The 17,110-nt window shown below is 40.5% G+C and overlaps 1 protein-coding gene across 3 annotated transcripts in view; it reads left to right on the forward strand.

The window, feature by feature from the left end:
* LOC117397838 (inactive carboxypeptidase-like protein X2) overlaps positions 1-17,110 on the forward strand; it is a 69,355-nt gene that overhangs the window by 25,119 nt on the left and 27,126 nt on the right. For all 3 annotated transcript variants that reach the window (XM_059013509.1, XM_059013511.1, XM_059013510.1), the window contains exons 4-8: positions 2,623-2,679; positions 7,691-7,789; positions 11,363-11,443; positions 12,012-12,080; positions 12,482-12,532. In XM_059013509.1, coding sequence (XP_058869492.1) covers positions 2,623-2,679; positions 7,691-7,789; positions 11,363-11,443; positions 12,012-12,080; positions 12,482-12,532 — 357 coding nt within the window. The remainder of the gene's footprint in view (positions 1-2,622; positions 2,680-7,690; positions 7,790-11,362; positions 11,444-12,011; positions 12,081-12,481; positions 12,533-17,110) is intronic.

The following is a 17,110-nucleotide window of genomic DNA, read 5'->3' on the forward strand; positions in this document are numbered from 1 at the left end:
TGTGCTCGCAGCACCGTGTTGCTGACAGGTCTGCGCTTAGTCTGTGAAAACAGAAAAAACAGCATGAGAAATTTCTCTCAACAAAATACAGTATGTAACAATTTGTGATGGAGAGAAACCCGTTCTCCTTCACTAATCCTGAACCCTGACATTTTAAATATGCGCTGGACTTTCCTGCTCATATTAAAACTGTTGATGTGTTTATGTTAATATATCTTTACCATTGTGTTTTAAAACTAAAGCAAAACAAATAATAATGAGGAATAACTTACCTGGGGTGAGGGGTGCTGTGTGCTCTCACACAGACTGTAACCTGTAAAAGAAAAGAGAAAAGTTATTCACAGATATAGCGGCAGTTGACATTGGTGTTTATTTTACAGAATAGGTGCACATATTTTGTGATATAACCCCTTAGTCTGCTGTAGTGACAGTTGAGCCAGTTCTAATATAAAAACTAAACGCAAACTAGAAAATGGTTACCTTGTCCTTTCCAGCAGTCTGCAGGCGATCGGTCAGTTTTAGTCAATGGGGGTAGCGCAAGCAGATTTGTGCTGGAAACTATTTAGCAATATAAGTAGGGGATATGGCAAAATAAGGTGAACATATCCATGGTAGATTAAAAGCATTTGTGGTAATGATTAACTCAGAGATGAGAAAGATACCAGGTGAATGCAGGAATTTTCCCCCAAGTTAATTTTGGTTAGTTACCGCCCCCCACCCAACTTTTCTTTTTAGAAGCACCCAAGGGGAGAGTCTAAATTACTTAAGGTTATGAAAATGGAGAGGTACCTCATATGCAGAGAAAGAGAGACAGAATGAGTACAGGGGGTAGTGGTGTACCCTCAATGTTAACAGCCATTACAGGCAGGCTAACAGTGGGGATAGCTGAGTATCTGGGGAATTAGGATATCTTTTTTTAAAATTTTCTTAATTTTATTTTTGTTTTTGTTAAAATTAAAATAATTTTTTTGCACATTACTTTATTTTTTGATTGATTCTTGCTAAACACTCAACGTCTGGAACACATTACCCTATCACAATTGCATAAAACATACAAACTGTCATAATTTTAGTGTAAGCCAAAACGAGAAATAAATAACTCCAGCTGGAGCTATTGCAGCTCGGGGGGAGAGCACAAAGTCAGCCAACGTATGTGCTGGATCCCTGGGAAGGAACGACTCACACGGGGCAAAGGTCGCAGTGAGATGTAACAAACAACAGGCTGTAGTGCACAAATACACGTAGTTAGTAAAACAAATACAGAGATTATTTTTAATATCACATATAAATTGTGTAAAACATAATAAATGCGAAATATATAGCAGAAAAGGTAACAAGTACTTATCTGAAACAGCTCTCCTGTCAGGTCAGTTCTTGTCCTCGGGGGAGGGCCATGACTGCGTCACAGGTCGCCGAGCAGCTTTGATATATCTTATTCAGGTTTCGGGTCTTTAGGAGGTAAATACACATACAGTACAGTAATGGTACATTTTGTACTTCAAAGGGAACCAGAAAGGGTCAGATTCTGTCTGGGTCCACTTTCTTTTGTCATTTCCATATTCAATATCTTTATGTTTGTGTAATTTATTTTTGTATTTAATATTATGGTAGTGTGTTGTTAGTCTGTATACCAAAACTATGTATGAGTCAAGTTCAGCGGTATGTCCTGTCCATATGACAACACAAAAAAATATATAGTGTTAATAAAATGTTCTTTTTCAAATATCCTTATAGTTTGGGAAGCGATTTAATTTATAATCCAAGTTTAAAAAAAAAACAAAAAAACATGACTGAAACAAACAATGCAGTCAATCATTATCATGTAATTTATGCATATTTTCGTTATTTATTGATTTTATTAATATTTTTTATTTACAATAATTGAGATTCATTACTGTGTACCTTATTATAGTATGTTCACGTATTCTGTCTATGCTGCTAGTTTAAAAGCGAATCTGTCTGAACTATTGTTTATACTCGATCAGACTGTGAGTGACTTGAATGTCCCGGCTCTTTTAGATATTAGAACTGGTTTAATTGAAATGCACCGTGTTGATGTGTTCACAGCCAGCAGCCAGAGCAGCAATTCAGAACCGTCGCTTTCACAGGTTATGGATCCATCCACTTTGTTGTATATTTTACGTATTCAATGGGGCTTCGATGATTATCCTCTACACTATTTTATAGTACAAACAATGTGCCACAGACAAGCAATATATACACACAAAAATGAGATATTGTAAGTACACAGGGACGATCATTGTACATAACAAGGTAGACGTTTTATCCAGTAAATATTGGGTTTACTGAAGACTTTACATTTTGTTATTTAAAACAGAGCGTTTTAAGAGATTATTTTCAATTTTTTCTTCTAACCCCAAGTATAGGGGAATCTGCCCCCTCACTTGGGCACCACCAAAAATGTATCAAACCTGGTGCCATTGGTTGAAACGGTAATGTAGAGATAACACACAGTTAAGAAAACACCACTATAAGAAAAACATTGAATATCTGCAGTTGGCAATTTATTCTAAGGCTTGCATTCTTTAAGTGTAATTGCCTCTGTTTAATTTGATCGAAGTGAAAGAGTGTGTTCTCTAATTTAAATCAGTTTTTCCATAGTCGAAGCCACAGAACCCCCGACTGAAGCCGACAAGGACAAGATTTACACAGAGAAAGGTAAGAAGAATAATTTAGAAATTGATTTTTCCCTATAGTTATCTAAACCTCTGCTATACTTCAAGTCAACACTGATATGTTCACAAAAAGAACCTCCTCTTTTTGTAACCCTCATAAGATGGATCGAGTGATTCGCTGTTGTTGCTGATGCTGCTGACTCATCGTTTACTTCTTCTAAGAAACAGACGTTAAATACATTTAACAAAAATTACAATTTAGCAAAAGAAAAGAACACCATTCAGATATTTCAGAGCAGTGTCGTTGCTCAGATGCAATTTGGACACATGTGACGCGCACATTGAAGACAGATTGGATTTTTGCATGAGGTGCAGGAGACGTTTGTGAGGGTGAGGGTGCAATCCATGATACTTGTCTCGCACACTGAATGCACGCCTGCCACAGGACTCCCCTGGGTCCTAAACCTTGCTATGTACAGACGGGGATTGCAATGTAGGAACAATTCAATAATTGATAATTTAATGTTTATATGGGTTGATTAGTTCTCTTATTATAATATTTAATTGACGTGTTACAAAAATCGAGGATTTAATGAACACACATACACACGCTAGACACAATGAATGTTTAATCAATAGTAGTATTTTATTAAGTACACAAACATTAAACAGAAATCAGAAAAATCTCTGAGCGCCAAACACAAGTCAAAAACTCTCACTGCACTCATGCATGCTAGCAGGCAATTGAAATATGACACCGCCTGTCTCTGCACACACAAAGCAGCCACTGCAGCAGCTCAAGCAAGCTGTGACATAGCTAGTAAATTACTCACACACACACACACACGCATCCACATAAGAACATAAGAACATAAGAACATAAGAAAGTTTACAAACGAGAGAAGGCCATTCAGCCCATCTTGCTTGTTTGGTTGTTAGTAGCTTATTGATCCCAGAATCTCATCAAGCAGCTTCTTGAGGGATCCCAGGCTGTCAGCTTCAACAACATTACTGGGGATTTAGTTCCATACCCTCACAATTCTCTGTGTAAAAAAGTGCCTCCTATTTTCTGTTCTGAATGCCCCTTTATCTAATCTCTATTTGTGACCCCTGGTCCTTGTTTCTTTTTTCAGGTCAAAAAAGTCCCCTCGGTCGACATTGTCAATACCTTTTAGAATTCTGAATGCTTGAATCAGATCGGCGCGTAGTCTTCTTTGTTCAAGACTGAATAGATTAAATTATTTTAGCCTGTCTGCATATGACATGCCTTTTAAACCCGGAATAATTCTGGTCACTCTTTTTTGCACTCTTTCTAGAGCAGCAATATCCTTTTTGTAACGAGGTGACCAGAATTGAACGCAATATTCTAGATGAGGTCTTACTAATGCATTGTAAAGTTTTAACATTACTTCCCTTGATTTAAATTCAACACTTTTCACAATATATCCGAGCATCTTGATGGCCTTTTTTTATAGCTTCCCCACACTGTCTAGATGGAGACATTTCTGAGTCAACATAAACTCCTAAGTCTTTTTCATAGATTCCTTCTTCAATTTCAGTATCTCCCATATGATATTTATAATGCACATTTTTATTGCCTGTGTGCAGTACCTTACATTTTTCTCTATTAAATGTCATTTGCCATGTGTCTGCCCCGTTCTGAATGCAGTCTAGATCACTTTGAATGACCTTTGCTGCTGCAACAGTGTTTGCCACTCCTCCTATTTTTGTGTCGTCTGCAAATTTTAAGAAGTTTTCTTACTATACCAGAATCTAAGTCATTAATGTAGATTCAGAATAGCAGAGGACCTAATACTGATCCCTGTGGTACTCCACTGGTTACCTCGCTTCATTTTGAGGTTTCTCCTCTAATGAGTACTTTCTGTTTTCTACATGTTAACCACTCCCTAATCCATGTGCATGCATTTCCTTGAATCCCTACTGCGTTCAGTTTGAGAATTAATCTTTTATGTGGGACATTAATAAGTTTAATGTGATCGTGACAGGGATGGACGAGTGGTGACGTCAGGCCAGAAGCAGGAACAAGCGCACTGAGGCAGTACTGCAGTTCAAAAAGACTGGGCCGTTTATTTAAATAATATAAAAATAAAATAAATATTTTTACACAAAACACTGCGCTCACAGAGCATAAATAAAAGTTAAAACAAAATAATCATGAGCACAAAAACTAAACACAGGTCAGGCTGGGCAATCGCTTTCACTGATCCTGTATTTTTTCTATTCTCAATTCCTCTCGCTCTTCGCTCGCTCTCATTGCTCCTCTGAACACCCACCCCAAAGTGCACAGAGCTGCAGGTTTATATATCGTGGCCAAGGGGTTTAACTGGCCAGTAATTATTCTATTACCCCTCTGCCACAATCTGCACAAGTTTATTAATTACTCCTGGCAGAGGACGAGCACTAATCTCGTCGTCATATTAACAAACATAAATCATAAAACAAAAATACAAAAGAACACAGGGACGGAGGGGGAAACACTGTTCTAAAAATAAATAAACAAATAACTGTACAGGGATCCTCGCCCTGTTACAGTGATATAGTCAAGCACAGCCTCAACTGAAACGATGCAGACAATCTTAGAATATATCACATTGAACTTATTAATGGTATATAGATTAAGGATATGGCAAATTTACTTTTAAAGAAATTCTTCATAAAACAATATGAGGTAAATTACTTATAGTTACTTCATCAAGTTTCACTAAAAGTTATTTCACACACAAAGTGTGCAAACTAAATCATTAACAGTTCAATTCTATGTGAATGTGTTACAATTAATTAATTTAGTTCCATAAAAGGAAAATGCAACTGGAATTATACTCAACGATTCCTTGAAGCTTAGACTTTTGGTCTGCTGGTTTGGAAACTCAATCCAGTACAAAAGGCTCTCCTCTCAGCAACAAAGTCTTCAATCTCACGTTGGATCAAACTCAGCAACAAAGATTTCAATTCTCGATAGAATCAACAAACAGCTGCAACAAAGTCTTCAGTCCTCGGTATAGGATCCACAACAGCGTCTGTCCGCTCTGTCCTCTTTGCTGAATCTTTTAGCTATGCAGGTAGCAGGACACAGTTTCTTTTGGATACTGTGGTTTTAGGTGTACAGCAGACCTAGACTGGTTTGCTGATAACAGTCTCTGTAAGTTTACGGCAGTCCTTCAGCCGGGCCTCAGTCTCGTTGCATGTGGTCGTTGACTTGCTTGCAGCTTGCTTCTCCGTGTTGGGTCTGTTTCAGGCAGAGTCCCGTCTTGGGTCCCGGCGTTGCAGCTTTGCTTAGCAGAGTGACAGCACCTTGTTTAGCATTCGATGTGGAGTGCAAAATGTTTGGTTTTGCTTGGATATTTATAGTCTTTTCACTCTGCTGAGTAGCCACTTTCATGAGATCATTTGTGTATCTTGCCTTTTTAAACTCCAGTCCTTTAATGTTTTAATGTCCTTTCCACTGGGACATCACTAGTTTATGTCTTCCTTGTGTCAAAATGATTGTTGTTGCACATGTGAATTATCTGTACATAATTCAACTGGTCTTTCTGCCTAATCCAGTTCAGGCGCCACCTAGCCCCAGTCACCTCGTTCAGTAGGTCACAAAGTTCAGTATGTCTGCAAGAAAGAGGCCATCTTCTCAATACACAGCAGTTTGCCCTGTTTCTCAAGACACACAGTTTCATTAATTAATCCAGTTACATTTCCAATACACGTTCATTTATTATTATCATATTCAGGGAATATTTATTTATTTATTTATTTATTTATTTATTTCTTAGCAGACGCCCTTATACAGGGCGACTTACAATTGTTACAAGATATCACATTATTTTTACATACAATTACCCATTTATACAGTTGGGTTTTTACTGGAGCAATCTAGGTAAAGTACCTTGCTCAAGGGTACAACAGCACTGTCCCCCCGCTGGGATTGAACCTACGACCTTCCGGTCAAGAGTCCAGAGCCCTCACCACTACTCCACACTGCTGACAATATGTGCCACAGCAGTAATCACACACTGGCCATGAATTTTGTAAACATTAAAGGTTTGCTCACATAAGGGGGTTTAACAGTAGAATACGGGAGAAAATCTGTCCTGGGAGATGTCCGGGAGAAGGGTCCAAAATACGGAAGACTCCTGGTGAATACGGCAGACTCCCGGTGAATACGGTTGAGTTGACAGGTCTGCATCTGCAGGGATTGGGTCAGCAGGCAGCAGAGTTCTTAGAATATCCTCTGTAAGGGAGCAGAGTTCTTAGAATATCCTCTGTAAGGGAGCAGAGTTCTTAGAATATCCTCTGTAAGGGAGCAGAGTTCTTAGAATATCCTCTGTAAGGGAGCAGAGTTTCGAGTGACTTTGGTGTTGGTCATTCTGCACTTAATCGAGGGATGAGCTCTGGCTTTTCCAAGAGCCTTGAGCAATTCAAAGCATGTTACACTCTCATTGGAGCTGCAGACATGTAGAAAATGTGACTGTTTATCCAGGCAATGTTTAGAATGGCATGAAATAGTGCCACTGGTCAAACTGGAAAAGCTTTGTTCTTTCCTTTTGCAACATATCAGCTTCAAATGACTCTTGAAATAGCTCCTAGTAGCTAAAAAAATTATTAATTCTAAATCACATGATTGATCAAAAAATGTCAACAAGTATTAGCCAGGTGTCCCCTGGACCCAAATACCCAGCGGTGCAGAAACACAGAGCAGCCAGCCCAACAAGAACGCCACCATACAGCTGGCGCTGACTTCACATGAAACTACTACGAGGGCACAGTGAGTGGCTGAGGGTAGCAGAAGAGCAGTGGGCATTTTAAAGTGCTCTGGGTCCACAGGACCCATGGATAGGTTACGGATTAAACATTTCAAAACCCAATTTTTTTAAAGAAACTCTGTGTGTGTTGTGTCTAGTCATGTTGATGCTTTATCGTCACAATAATTCTGCTCTTCGATTTTAGTTACGAAAAAAACTATTTTTGATTGATAGCCTGTCAGCCGTACCATTTTTGTTTTGTGAATAGAACTCCAACTTTATTTTTCTCCTTTTTTTAAGTTGATATTTACCCACCACCAGAGATCCCTGTAACAACTGCTATTGAACAAGAGAGAGAAGAGAGGAGAGAAGACGATGATGACTATTGGGATATAAAATGTGAGTAACGTTATGCATTCGTTTCTCTTTTTCACACCCTATAAACAGATTTCAAAAGCTTTTGCTTTATTGGCATTAACCATGTCATTAAAAATGCTACAAAATTACAGATGAGCTGTCAAATTAGCTTCAGAAGCTGTCTTTGTTGCTTTTTAATATTTCCTTTATTATTTTATGATGTTTGCTATCATTTGAGTAGCTCTTGGTATTGTTGCTCCAAAATTGAGTTATTATCATTTTTCTCTAAATCTGCCTCGCTTCAAACTTGTCTGTAGAATACTAAGTGCCAGGATGGAAGAACCTTCAACATTCCATTTAAATCATGTGACAGTGTGACTTTCAGCTTTGTCTTTATATTTATCTGTGGGGCTGGCAGAGTTGAAAAATCATATTGTCTCATGCTTTGAATAGAATGAGGAAGGGGGTTCCGTTCCGGCACTTAGGAATCTCCAGACAAGCTCAAAGCTCAAAGAGTATAGGCAGAGTTAGAGAAACAATGATAATAACTGAATATTGAGAGCAACACAGAAAGTATAAAAAAGGCATTTGAAGCTCTTACAGCAAATTCTGATTTATAGTTTGGTTACATTTAGTTTTTTTCTTTTTTATAGCGACTGTAGTGCAATGTTTAAATGTTAGCTTGCGTAGTTCAGGGGGCGTGGAGCTGGGGGCTTCTAATTTCCTGTTAATTAGTATCTATTTTCTATTTAATCCCTGATCACTTGCACCTTCACTGTCTAGTGTTTCGTTTTGTAGCAAATGTTCAGACGCTGTCATTTCGTGCCTAATCGCTAATATCTAAATTTCATTGCCTCGCTCCTTTCACTGCAGGTCACTTCTCTGCGTAGGGCTGCCAATATATTATCAGTCATTTTCCTACCTGCTCAGGTGATTCTTCTTTTCATTCAGCTTCTCTTTTCGGCTCCAGGAGCTCCAACGTTAGTCTTTCCTGCCCGCAACAGCGCCATCCAAAGCACAGCTCCATTACTCAACTTGTCTGTGACTTTATCAGAAAGACTGGTCCTCCGCTAAACTTTCAAAGCTCCTTCGACAAGACATCGACATTCCTTTTGTCAGTGATTGCCTTACTTTAGCTCTATTAAATCCACCTGTGGCAAAGACGGGCTGCAGTGGGTGACGTCAGACCAGAAAACAGGAACACACACAGAGACTTGGGGTTTAATAATTAAACAAAACAGAAAATAAAAAGGTTGTAACAAAAACACACAGGACACGGCACTGGTAGCCAAAATAAACAGACAAACAAACATGGTGAGTACAAAACATTTATTATATTATTTTACTTTACTTTAACGTTCTCCTTCTCTTTCTCACCCGTTCTCCACTCTCGAACACCCAACCCTGAGTGAGTGAAACGTGCACCTATATATACTGTTGTGCTGGGATTCAATTACTAATTAATTATTCACTTGAATCCCAGCACGTGAATTAATTATGTGCAACCTCGTGCTCACATATTATATACTTTAAATGCACGTGAAGTGATTTGTGCCATCCTCGTGTCTAAATACAAATCTACATTTTTAAATACACGTGAAACACAGACCCGTTTATATCCCGTGTACCAATGACTATACACCAACATTAACACACCACACGCAACATACAACACAGAAATGCACACAGGGGCGGGGCACATTGCCACACCACCACAAAGCTTTGTCTGCGGAATCTCTCTTTACTCCTCGCCTGCAATCAGATGCCCCTCCCCCGCTCCCACAGAGCCAGCACAATTACCGTTCTATCAGAAGATCCTGCTGTGGACCTCCATCAGCTACATTCAACCTTTTAAAGACCCTCTGTTCATTGATTCCTCTCGCTCCCATCATCACTCGTCACTGGTTCTCAACCCACCTCTCCACCCTCTCCTCCAGAGCAGGCCTCCCCCCCCCACATCATTCTGTATAGGCACAGCCACCTCCACTGCGAGGGCCAACATCAATCGCAGCTGGATCATGAATGTGGGGAGCTGGTCCTCTTCTGCGGTGGAGTCTTACGTTCATTAATCCTCCTCTGATATAGTTGCTGCTCATTTTAAAATTGCTAGTATGCCCGGAGTGGGGGCTTCCTGTCTGCCGGGGCCACCAGAGGTTTTCCCCTAATCAGCCTCAAGGGTTTTTTCCTCTCCACTGAGCAGCAGGTATACACATGTTCACATCCTACTAAATCACTAACCATCCCTCTGTTTGTCCCGTTTTGTCCTTCTGGTCTTTTGTTTATATTATGCGTTGGCATGGGCTGTCTTTTGTTTGTCTCACGGTGTGGGGGATTTCGTGAGGTGCCGGGGGTCCATCCTTTGGGGGGCAAGTTAGTCTCACTTCCCCGACCTCAGGGCTAGGCATCCGCCTGCCTTACCTTCAGGGGGGTTCTCACCATGCGATTCAGAACGAACCCCCGGCCACACTCTGTCCTTTCGCAGCTCCTGTGCTTATCTTACCTCACCTCGAGGCTCTGTTCTGTATTCTGCCTTTCTTTCAGGACGTGGCCGCTGTCAGTGCTCGAGTCCCATACTAACCTCCATGCTTTGTCCTTATTTCAGGTCCCAGGCAGCGTGAAGTCTCGGCCAATCAGGGGTTTAATGAGTGCCCCTTTACAGATGCTTGGTACCTCTCTCTATCTCCTTCGTGTCCCGGTTTACCGGGACTAACTTCCTCTCGAGGGGCGGCTCCCCGAGTCATAACCCTCGTATGTGTTTTCGGTCGCTGGGTCCTTTGCTCCCGGGATGTGTCGGTATCTTTGCCCTCAGTCAGCAACCATCTTTCTATCTTGTTTTGGTTGCTGGGTCCTCTGCTCCTGGGATATGTCGGCATTGTCGTCCTCAGTCAGTGACCACTTTCTATCCTCGTTTCCACGTCCAGCTCTGCTGGTTTGCTACTAGAGTCAGGGCCTCGCCCGCTCCTCTATCCTAAGTTCAGTCCTTTCTAGCCGGCACTCTGTCCAACTAACTGCTCCTTTCTGCTTCTTCTGCCCTATCCTTACACGCCCAGTGAAATTATATTTCAAGTTTGTTTACAGCCCCCTTACCTTTTTGAAGATGTTTGAAATTCTTCTGAGTAATTGCTATTCCAATTATAATGTATTTTATTTTATTTCTTTGCTGTTAAGGTGCTTGAGCCCCTTTTCAATTCTAGTTGCCTCTCTTTTATTAAAGAGATGCAAAAAATCAAAACACTCTCCTCCTGTCATTATCAACCAGCTGCTTCATGCTTTGACCCCAAAATGCACTGCTGAAGTTAAATAACCTGGGAGGTGCAAATGTATCAGACTACCTGAAAGTAGGTCATGCAAGAGAGAGTTAACCTCTATGGAACAAGATATAATTTTTATTACTTAAAGTATAACAGGTGCTTCTTTCAAAACTATAAGGATTATTTATTTATAAATCATTGCTGAATTTTGTTAGCCAGTTGGGTGCAATTACCTAAAGCAGTAATTGTGTGCTCCAATTAATTTCAAACTATTGCTGGTCAGCAGTACACCATGAGTGGATAGGTATTTGAGCAGAGATGCCATGCTGTTGTCAATGTGCGGTGTGTGATTTTCTCCTAACAGATGAGCTTCCAGAGCCTCCTACTGATGGAAAGAAGGACTTCAATGAGCCCTACACTGAGGACTGGAGACTCTACCCAACAGGTACACAGCGGCTGTGCCAGCCACACAGGGAGCCTGTAGAACTGATGAAGGGGGCTAGACATTAGAGCTGAGACACTGGATGCAGAGGGGAGAACATAGAGTTGATAGACTATAAAAATGTGTGGTCCAGTGAGAAGCAGGATGGTCTAGTGGTTGGATCTTTGGGACTAGGTAGCAGTGTGGCTTAGTGGTTAGAAATGTGGGAATCTGAAGTAGGATGGTCTGGTGGCTGGAGCTGTGGGAAAAGAAGGCAAGCAGTGTGGCCTAGTGGTTAGAGCTGAGGGACTGGGAGGGAGGGAGGCAGTGTGGCCTACTTTTACTATGCTTTATTAAACTTTGTTGTGCTTTTACTATTATAAACTAACAGTAGTAGATCTGAGGATCATGGAGGGCCCAGTGTGCCCAACTAGTTGGAGCAGTGGGACTAGGAGGCACTTTGGCCTTGAGCTAAAGGCTGGGATGCAGTGCCTTAGCAGTCAGAGCTGAGGGACGGAGGTAACATGGCAAAGTGATTAGAGCTGAGGGACTGGGAGGTAGTTTTCAACATTTTGTTTTCCTTTCTCCACAGTGGAACGTGAGGAACCCACCCCTCCTCCAGAGGAAGACACATGGTTTGATGAGTATGACTATGGAGACAGTACGTACCTCACAGAATTTTAAAACTTGTGTTCCATGATAGCTTGCAATAAAAAACACTGAGGGTGAAGAAAACCTATCTGAATTGGATCCATTAATTTATCAAAACCACATTGGTTATGAAAACTGTAACAGTGCAATAGTTTTATTTTCAGTGTATTTCTGCCTGTAAAAAAACACCAGAATTGTATTTGAATAATCTACAGTAATTGATATCAGTGCTGTATTTAGATAGACTGATATGAGTTGTGCTGGCTGTTTTAACTGCACTTTCATTGAGTAAGGAAGGCAAACATTTAGTCAAATAACTTTTGGATGTCCAGCTTCCAAACTGTAAGAGAGGATGAGAGAACAACACATCTGTGATCTATAATGAAGCTCTGCCTCCTCCTAACCCCACAGGAAAGAAGGAAGAGGAGGAAGCTGAGGAGAGAAGGAGAGAGGAGGAGAAAGGTAAATGTAAGAAACATGATAAAAACAACAGCTGGAATCAGATGTGAACTGTCAGAAAAGCCAGAAAGAGGAGGAAGTATTGAGCCAGTTCAAACAACGATGGCTATTACTGTATTCCTTCAAATTTAAGATGCATTTTCTGAACCATGTTTTGCTTCTCAAAAATAGCCTGCATCTTAAATTCCAGTACAGTACAGTGATTACCTGAGTATATAAACAGCAACGTGACGGACTGTCGAGAAAAGACGAACAAAGACGTCACTGCCCGAATACACAAGCAGCAACGTGACTTACTGCTGAGAGAAAACAAACCAAAATGTTACTGCCTGATCTTGAATCATTCATGACATACAGGCAGCCATTTTCAAAGAGTCATTCGCTTTCAGTACCAGCTTGGATAGATCGGAGATGCTGATCAGACTCCCGTATTTTTCTACATGCCAAGAAATACCACAGTTCACAAATTGGGAGAAAAACACAGGTGTAAGTAATCTCCATATCCATATATTATGTTCTGATAGTTGGTAGTGTGCATATCGTTCTGACTGTTGCGATCACTGCTGTTGTGGTTTCTGGGTTACATGTTGCCTGATGTAGTGAAGTGTTGTGTTGTGCTTGCTGTTGCCAAGATGCATGATGCCGTAAGTGAGTGAGGTTGAGGTTGTATCTTTGTAAATGCCTATTTATTTGATGTTTTATTCTTTCCTCAAATTGAGGTTGGTAAATTTGGGCTCTGTCTTAAATTCAAGGGTGTGTTAAATTTGAAGGAATACAGTATTCTCCTCTGTGCTGGGGGATAGAGTGGAGGTGTAGGTACATACAGTACACTGCCTGGAAACTTAGCTAGGACCTGTACTTTATATCGGGTTGGGCCCATGTTACGGCATAGACTTTGCTAGTCATGAATATTTCAAACACTAATGTCACAATATAATACTGTACCGCAGTACGCTGGCCCCGATACAGTATACAGTGCCCTTTGTAAGTATTGGACGTTTTCCAGTTTGTTGTGTTGCAACCTGAAATCTTGATGCATTCAAATGGGAACACTTTGAAGAGGCAAGAAAATTTTTTATTATGAAACAACAGTTAATGAAAAATAAAAAAACTGAAATGTCTTGATTAGATAAGTATTCACCCCCCCCCCCCCCCCCCCCCCCAAGTCAATACTTGGTAGAACCACCTTTGGCAGCAATTACAGCTGTGAGTCTTTTGGGGTAAGTCTCTACCAGGTTTGCACATCTGGACTGTGCAATATTCACCCATTCTTCTTGGCAAAATTGTTCAAGCTCTTGTCAGGTTGGATGGGGATCGTTGGTGGACAGCAATCTTCAAGTCTTGCCACAGACTCTCAATCGGATTCAAGCCCGGGCTTTGACTGGACCACTCTAGGACATTCACTTTCTTGTTTTTAAGCCACTCCAGTGTTGCTTTGGCTGTGTGCTTGGGGTCATTGTCCTGCTGAAGGTGAATCTCTGTCCCAGTCGTAGGTCTTTTGCAGACTGAAACAAGTTTTCCTCAAGGATTTGCTTGTATTTAGCTCCAACCATTTTGCCCTCTATCCTGACAAGCTTCCCAGTCCCTGCCGATGAAAAGCATCCCCATAGCATGATGCTGCCACCACCATGCTTCACAGAGCTCAATCAAGTTTGTGTAAAGTGCCACACGATCCAGGACTTGCTTCAGCGATTAAGCCTGCTAGAAAAGGAGCTGGAGGAAATGAGACAGCAACAGGAGCTTGAGGAGCTGACACACCCACAATTCATGGAAGTCTGCACCCCTAGCAGACTGAAAGCCACCAGGGAGATGGAAGAGAGTCGAAACAGCTGGGTTCAGATAGGCAGAAGCAGGGAAAAAAAGAAACTTCGTCAAACACAACCACCAGAAATCCAGACATCCAACACATTTGAGCCACTTCAACATTTAGATGACCAAAACAAACATCAAGAGAATGAAAGAAACAACATCCAAGACCCTATACACAGTGCTGGCCAGGCAGCAAAAAGAAGGGAGGTCATGATTGTTGGGGACTCCATATTGAGAAACACAGCAAGTTCAGTTTGCAGTTTGGACCCCCTTACTACAACAGTGTGCTGCCTTGTCACACACATCACAGAGAACGTGGACAGGCTCCTAGAACGAACAGGAGATGACCCGGTAGTAGTCATCCACATCGGTACAAACAACATTGGAAGAGACAGACCAAGATCCCTGCAAAACAAATTCAGAGACCTAGGAAGGAAATTAAAAGACAAGACCAAAACTGTGGTATTTTCTGGGATACTGCCGGTGCCTTGCAAAGGACCATATGGACAGCTGGAAATACAAAATCAAAATACATGGCTGAAATCGTGGTGCACTCAGGAAGGCTTCTCCTTTCTTGAACATTGGACCACATTCTACAACAAGGACTATCTATACAGGTGGGATGGACTGCACTTAATCAGAAAGGGAACCAATCTACTCGGAGAAAGGATTCTTCAGGCGGTCCAGAAGCATTTAAACTAGAAAGGAAGGGGGGAGAAAACAAAAAAACAGAAGGGAGACCACATCAAAACAAGGGCAACAACTCAGGTAAGACAACTATTAAATGTATTTATCTTAATGCTAGAAGTCTCAGAAACAAAATGTTAGAACTTGAAGCTACTGCACTAACAAGTAACTACGATGTGATAGGTGTTACAGAAACTTGGTTGTCTGAGAGTGATGGAGACGAATATAATATTAGTGGGTACACACTATATAGGAAAGACAGGCAGGACAGAAGAGGCGGAGGGGTAGCGCTATACATAAGAAATAGTCTTCAAGCCCAGGTGTTAAATCAGGACAAAGAAAACAATGCAGAATTAATATGGGTCAGAATAATGGACACAAATTCAAAGGGCATAATAATAGGAGCATGCTATAGACCGCCAAATTCAGACGCTGAGCAAAATAATCTGTTATACAATGTTCGAAATGCGATTTCAACTTCCCCCATATAAAATGGGAAAACCCGATGGGTGGCACGACGGACGAAATTGAAATGGTGGAAATGAAAAATGACTGCTTCCTAACGCAATTTGTCAAGGCACCGACTAGAGGCGAGGCATGCCTTGATTTAGTCTTTTCAAATAATGAAGACAGAATAACTGAGAGAGCCATTGGCAAACTCAGACCACAACATGGTGTCATTTGAAATATTTTTTAAAACCCCAAAAGTAATGACTAAAGCTAAGGTTTACAATTTTAGAAAAGCAAACTATGAAGGTATGAAACAGAAACTAACAGAAGTAGATTGGAGTAAAATAGAGAAAACATCCACAGAAAAGGGATGGCTGTTTTTTAAAAATGTAGTATTAGAGGCGCAAAACAATTATATCCCAAAAGGAAGACAAATCTAAACATAAAACAAAAAATAGCCAAAATTGTTTAATAGATCAATGAAAAAAAATATTCAGCGAAAAAAGGCGCTTTACAGAGCGTGTAAAAGGGACCAAAAACAAAGTACACAGAAAGAGTACTTGGAACTGCAAACACAAGTCAAAAAGGAAATTAGAAAGGCCAAGAGAGAGATAGAAATCAATATTGCTAAGGGGGCTAAAACCAATTCCAAAATGTTGTTCCAATATTATAACAGGAAGAGAACATTCAAAGAGGAGGTTAAATGTCTAAGAGACACAAATGGCAAAATCATAGATGAAGAAAAAAAAATAGCAAATATATTAAATGATTACTTTTCACAGGTTTTTACAAAGGAGGACACGAACAACATGCCCCACATGTCAACCTGTTCCAATCCAATTTTAAATAACTTTAGCATAACAGAGGCAGAAGTGTTAAAGGGACTAGGAGCTCTTAAAATAAACAAATCCCCTGGGCCAGATGAGATCCTCCCAATAGTACTCAAAGAAATGAAATAAGTTATTTACAAACCGCTAACCAAGATCATGCAACAGTCTCTTGACACAGGGGTTGTACCGACAGACTGGAAAACAGCAAACGTAATACCGATCCCCAAAAAGGGAGACAAAACCGAACCAGGTAACTACAGACCAATAAGCCTGATTTCTATTATATGTAAACCTATGGAAACTATAATAAGATCCAGAATGGAAAATTACCTATATGGTAACAATATCCTGAGAGACAGCCAGCATGGTTTTAGGAAAGGGAGATCGTGTCTAACTAACCTACTTGACTTTTTTAAGGATGCAACATTGAAAATGGATAATTGCAAAGCATACGACATGGTTTATTTAGATTTCCAGAAAGCTTTTGACAAAGTCCCGCATAAAAGATTAATTCTCAAACTGAACGCAGTAGGGATTCAAGGAAATGCATGCACATGGATTAGGGAGTGGTTAACATGTAGAAAACAGAAAGTACTGATTAGAGGAGAAACCTCAAAATGGAGCGAGGTAACCAGTGGTGTACTACAGGGATCAGTATTAGGTCCTTTGCTATTCCTAATCTACATCAATGATTTAGATTCTGGTATAGTAAGCAAACTTGTTAAATTTGCAGATGACACAAAAATAGGAGGAGTGGCAAACACTGTTGCGCAGCAAAGGTCATTCAAAATGATCTAGACAGCAT

This window comes from Acipenser ruthenus, chromosome 46 (genome assembly GCF_902713425.1).
Source record: "Acipenser ruthenus chromosome 46, fAciRut3.2 maternal haplotype, whole genome shotgun sequence".
In the NCBI taxonomy this organism is placed as follows: domain Eukaryota; kingdom Metazoa; phylum Chordata; class Actinopteri; order Acipenseriformes; family Acipenseridae; genus Acipenser; species Acipenser ruthenus.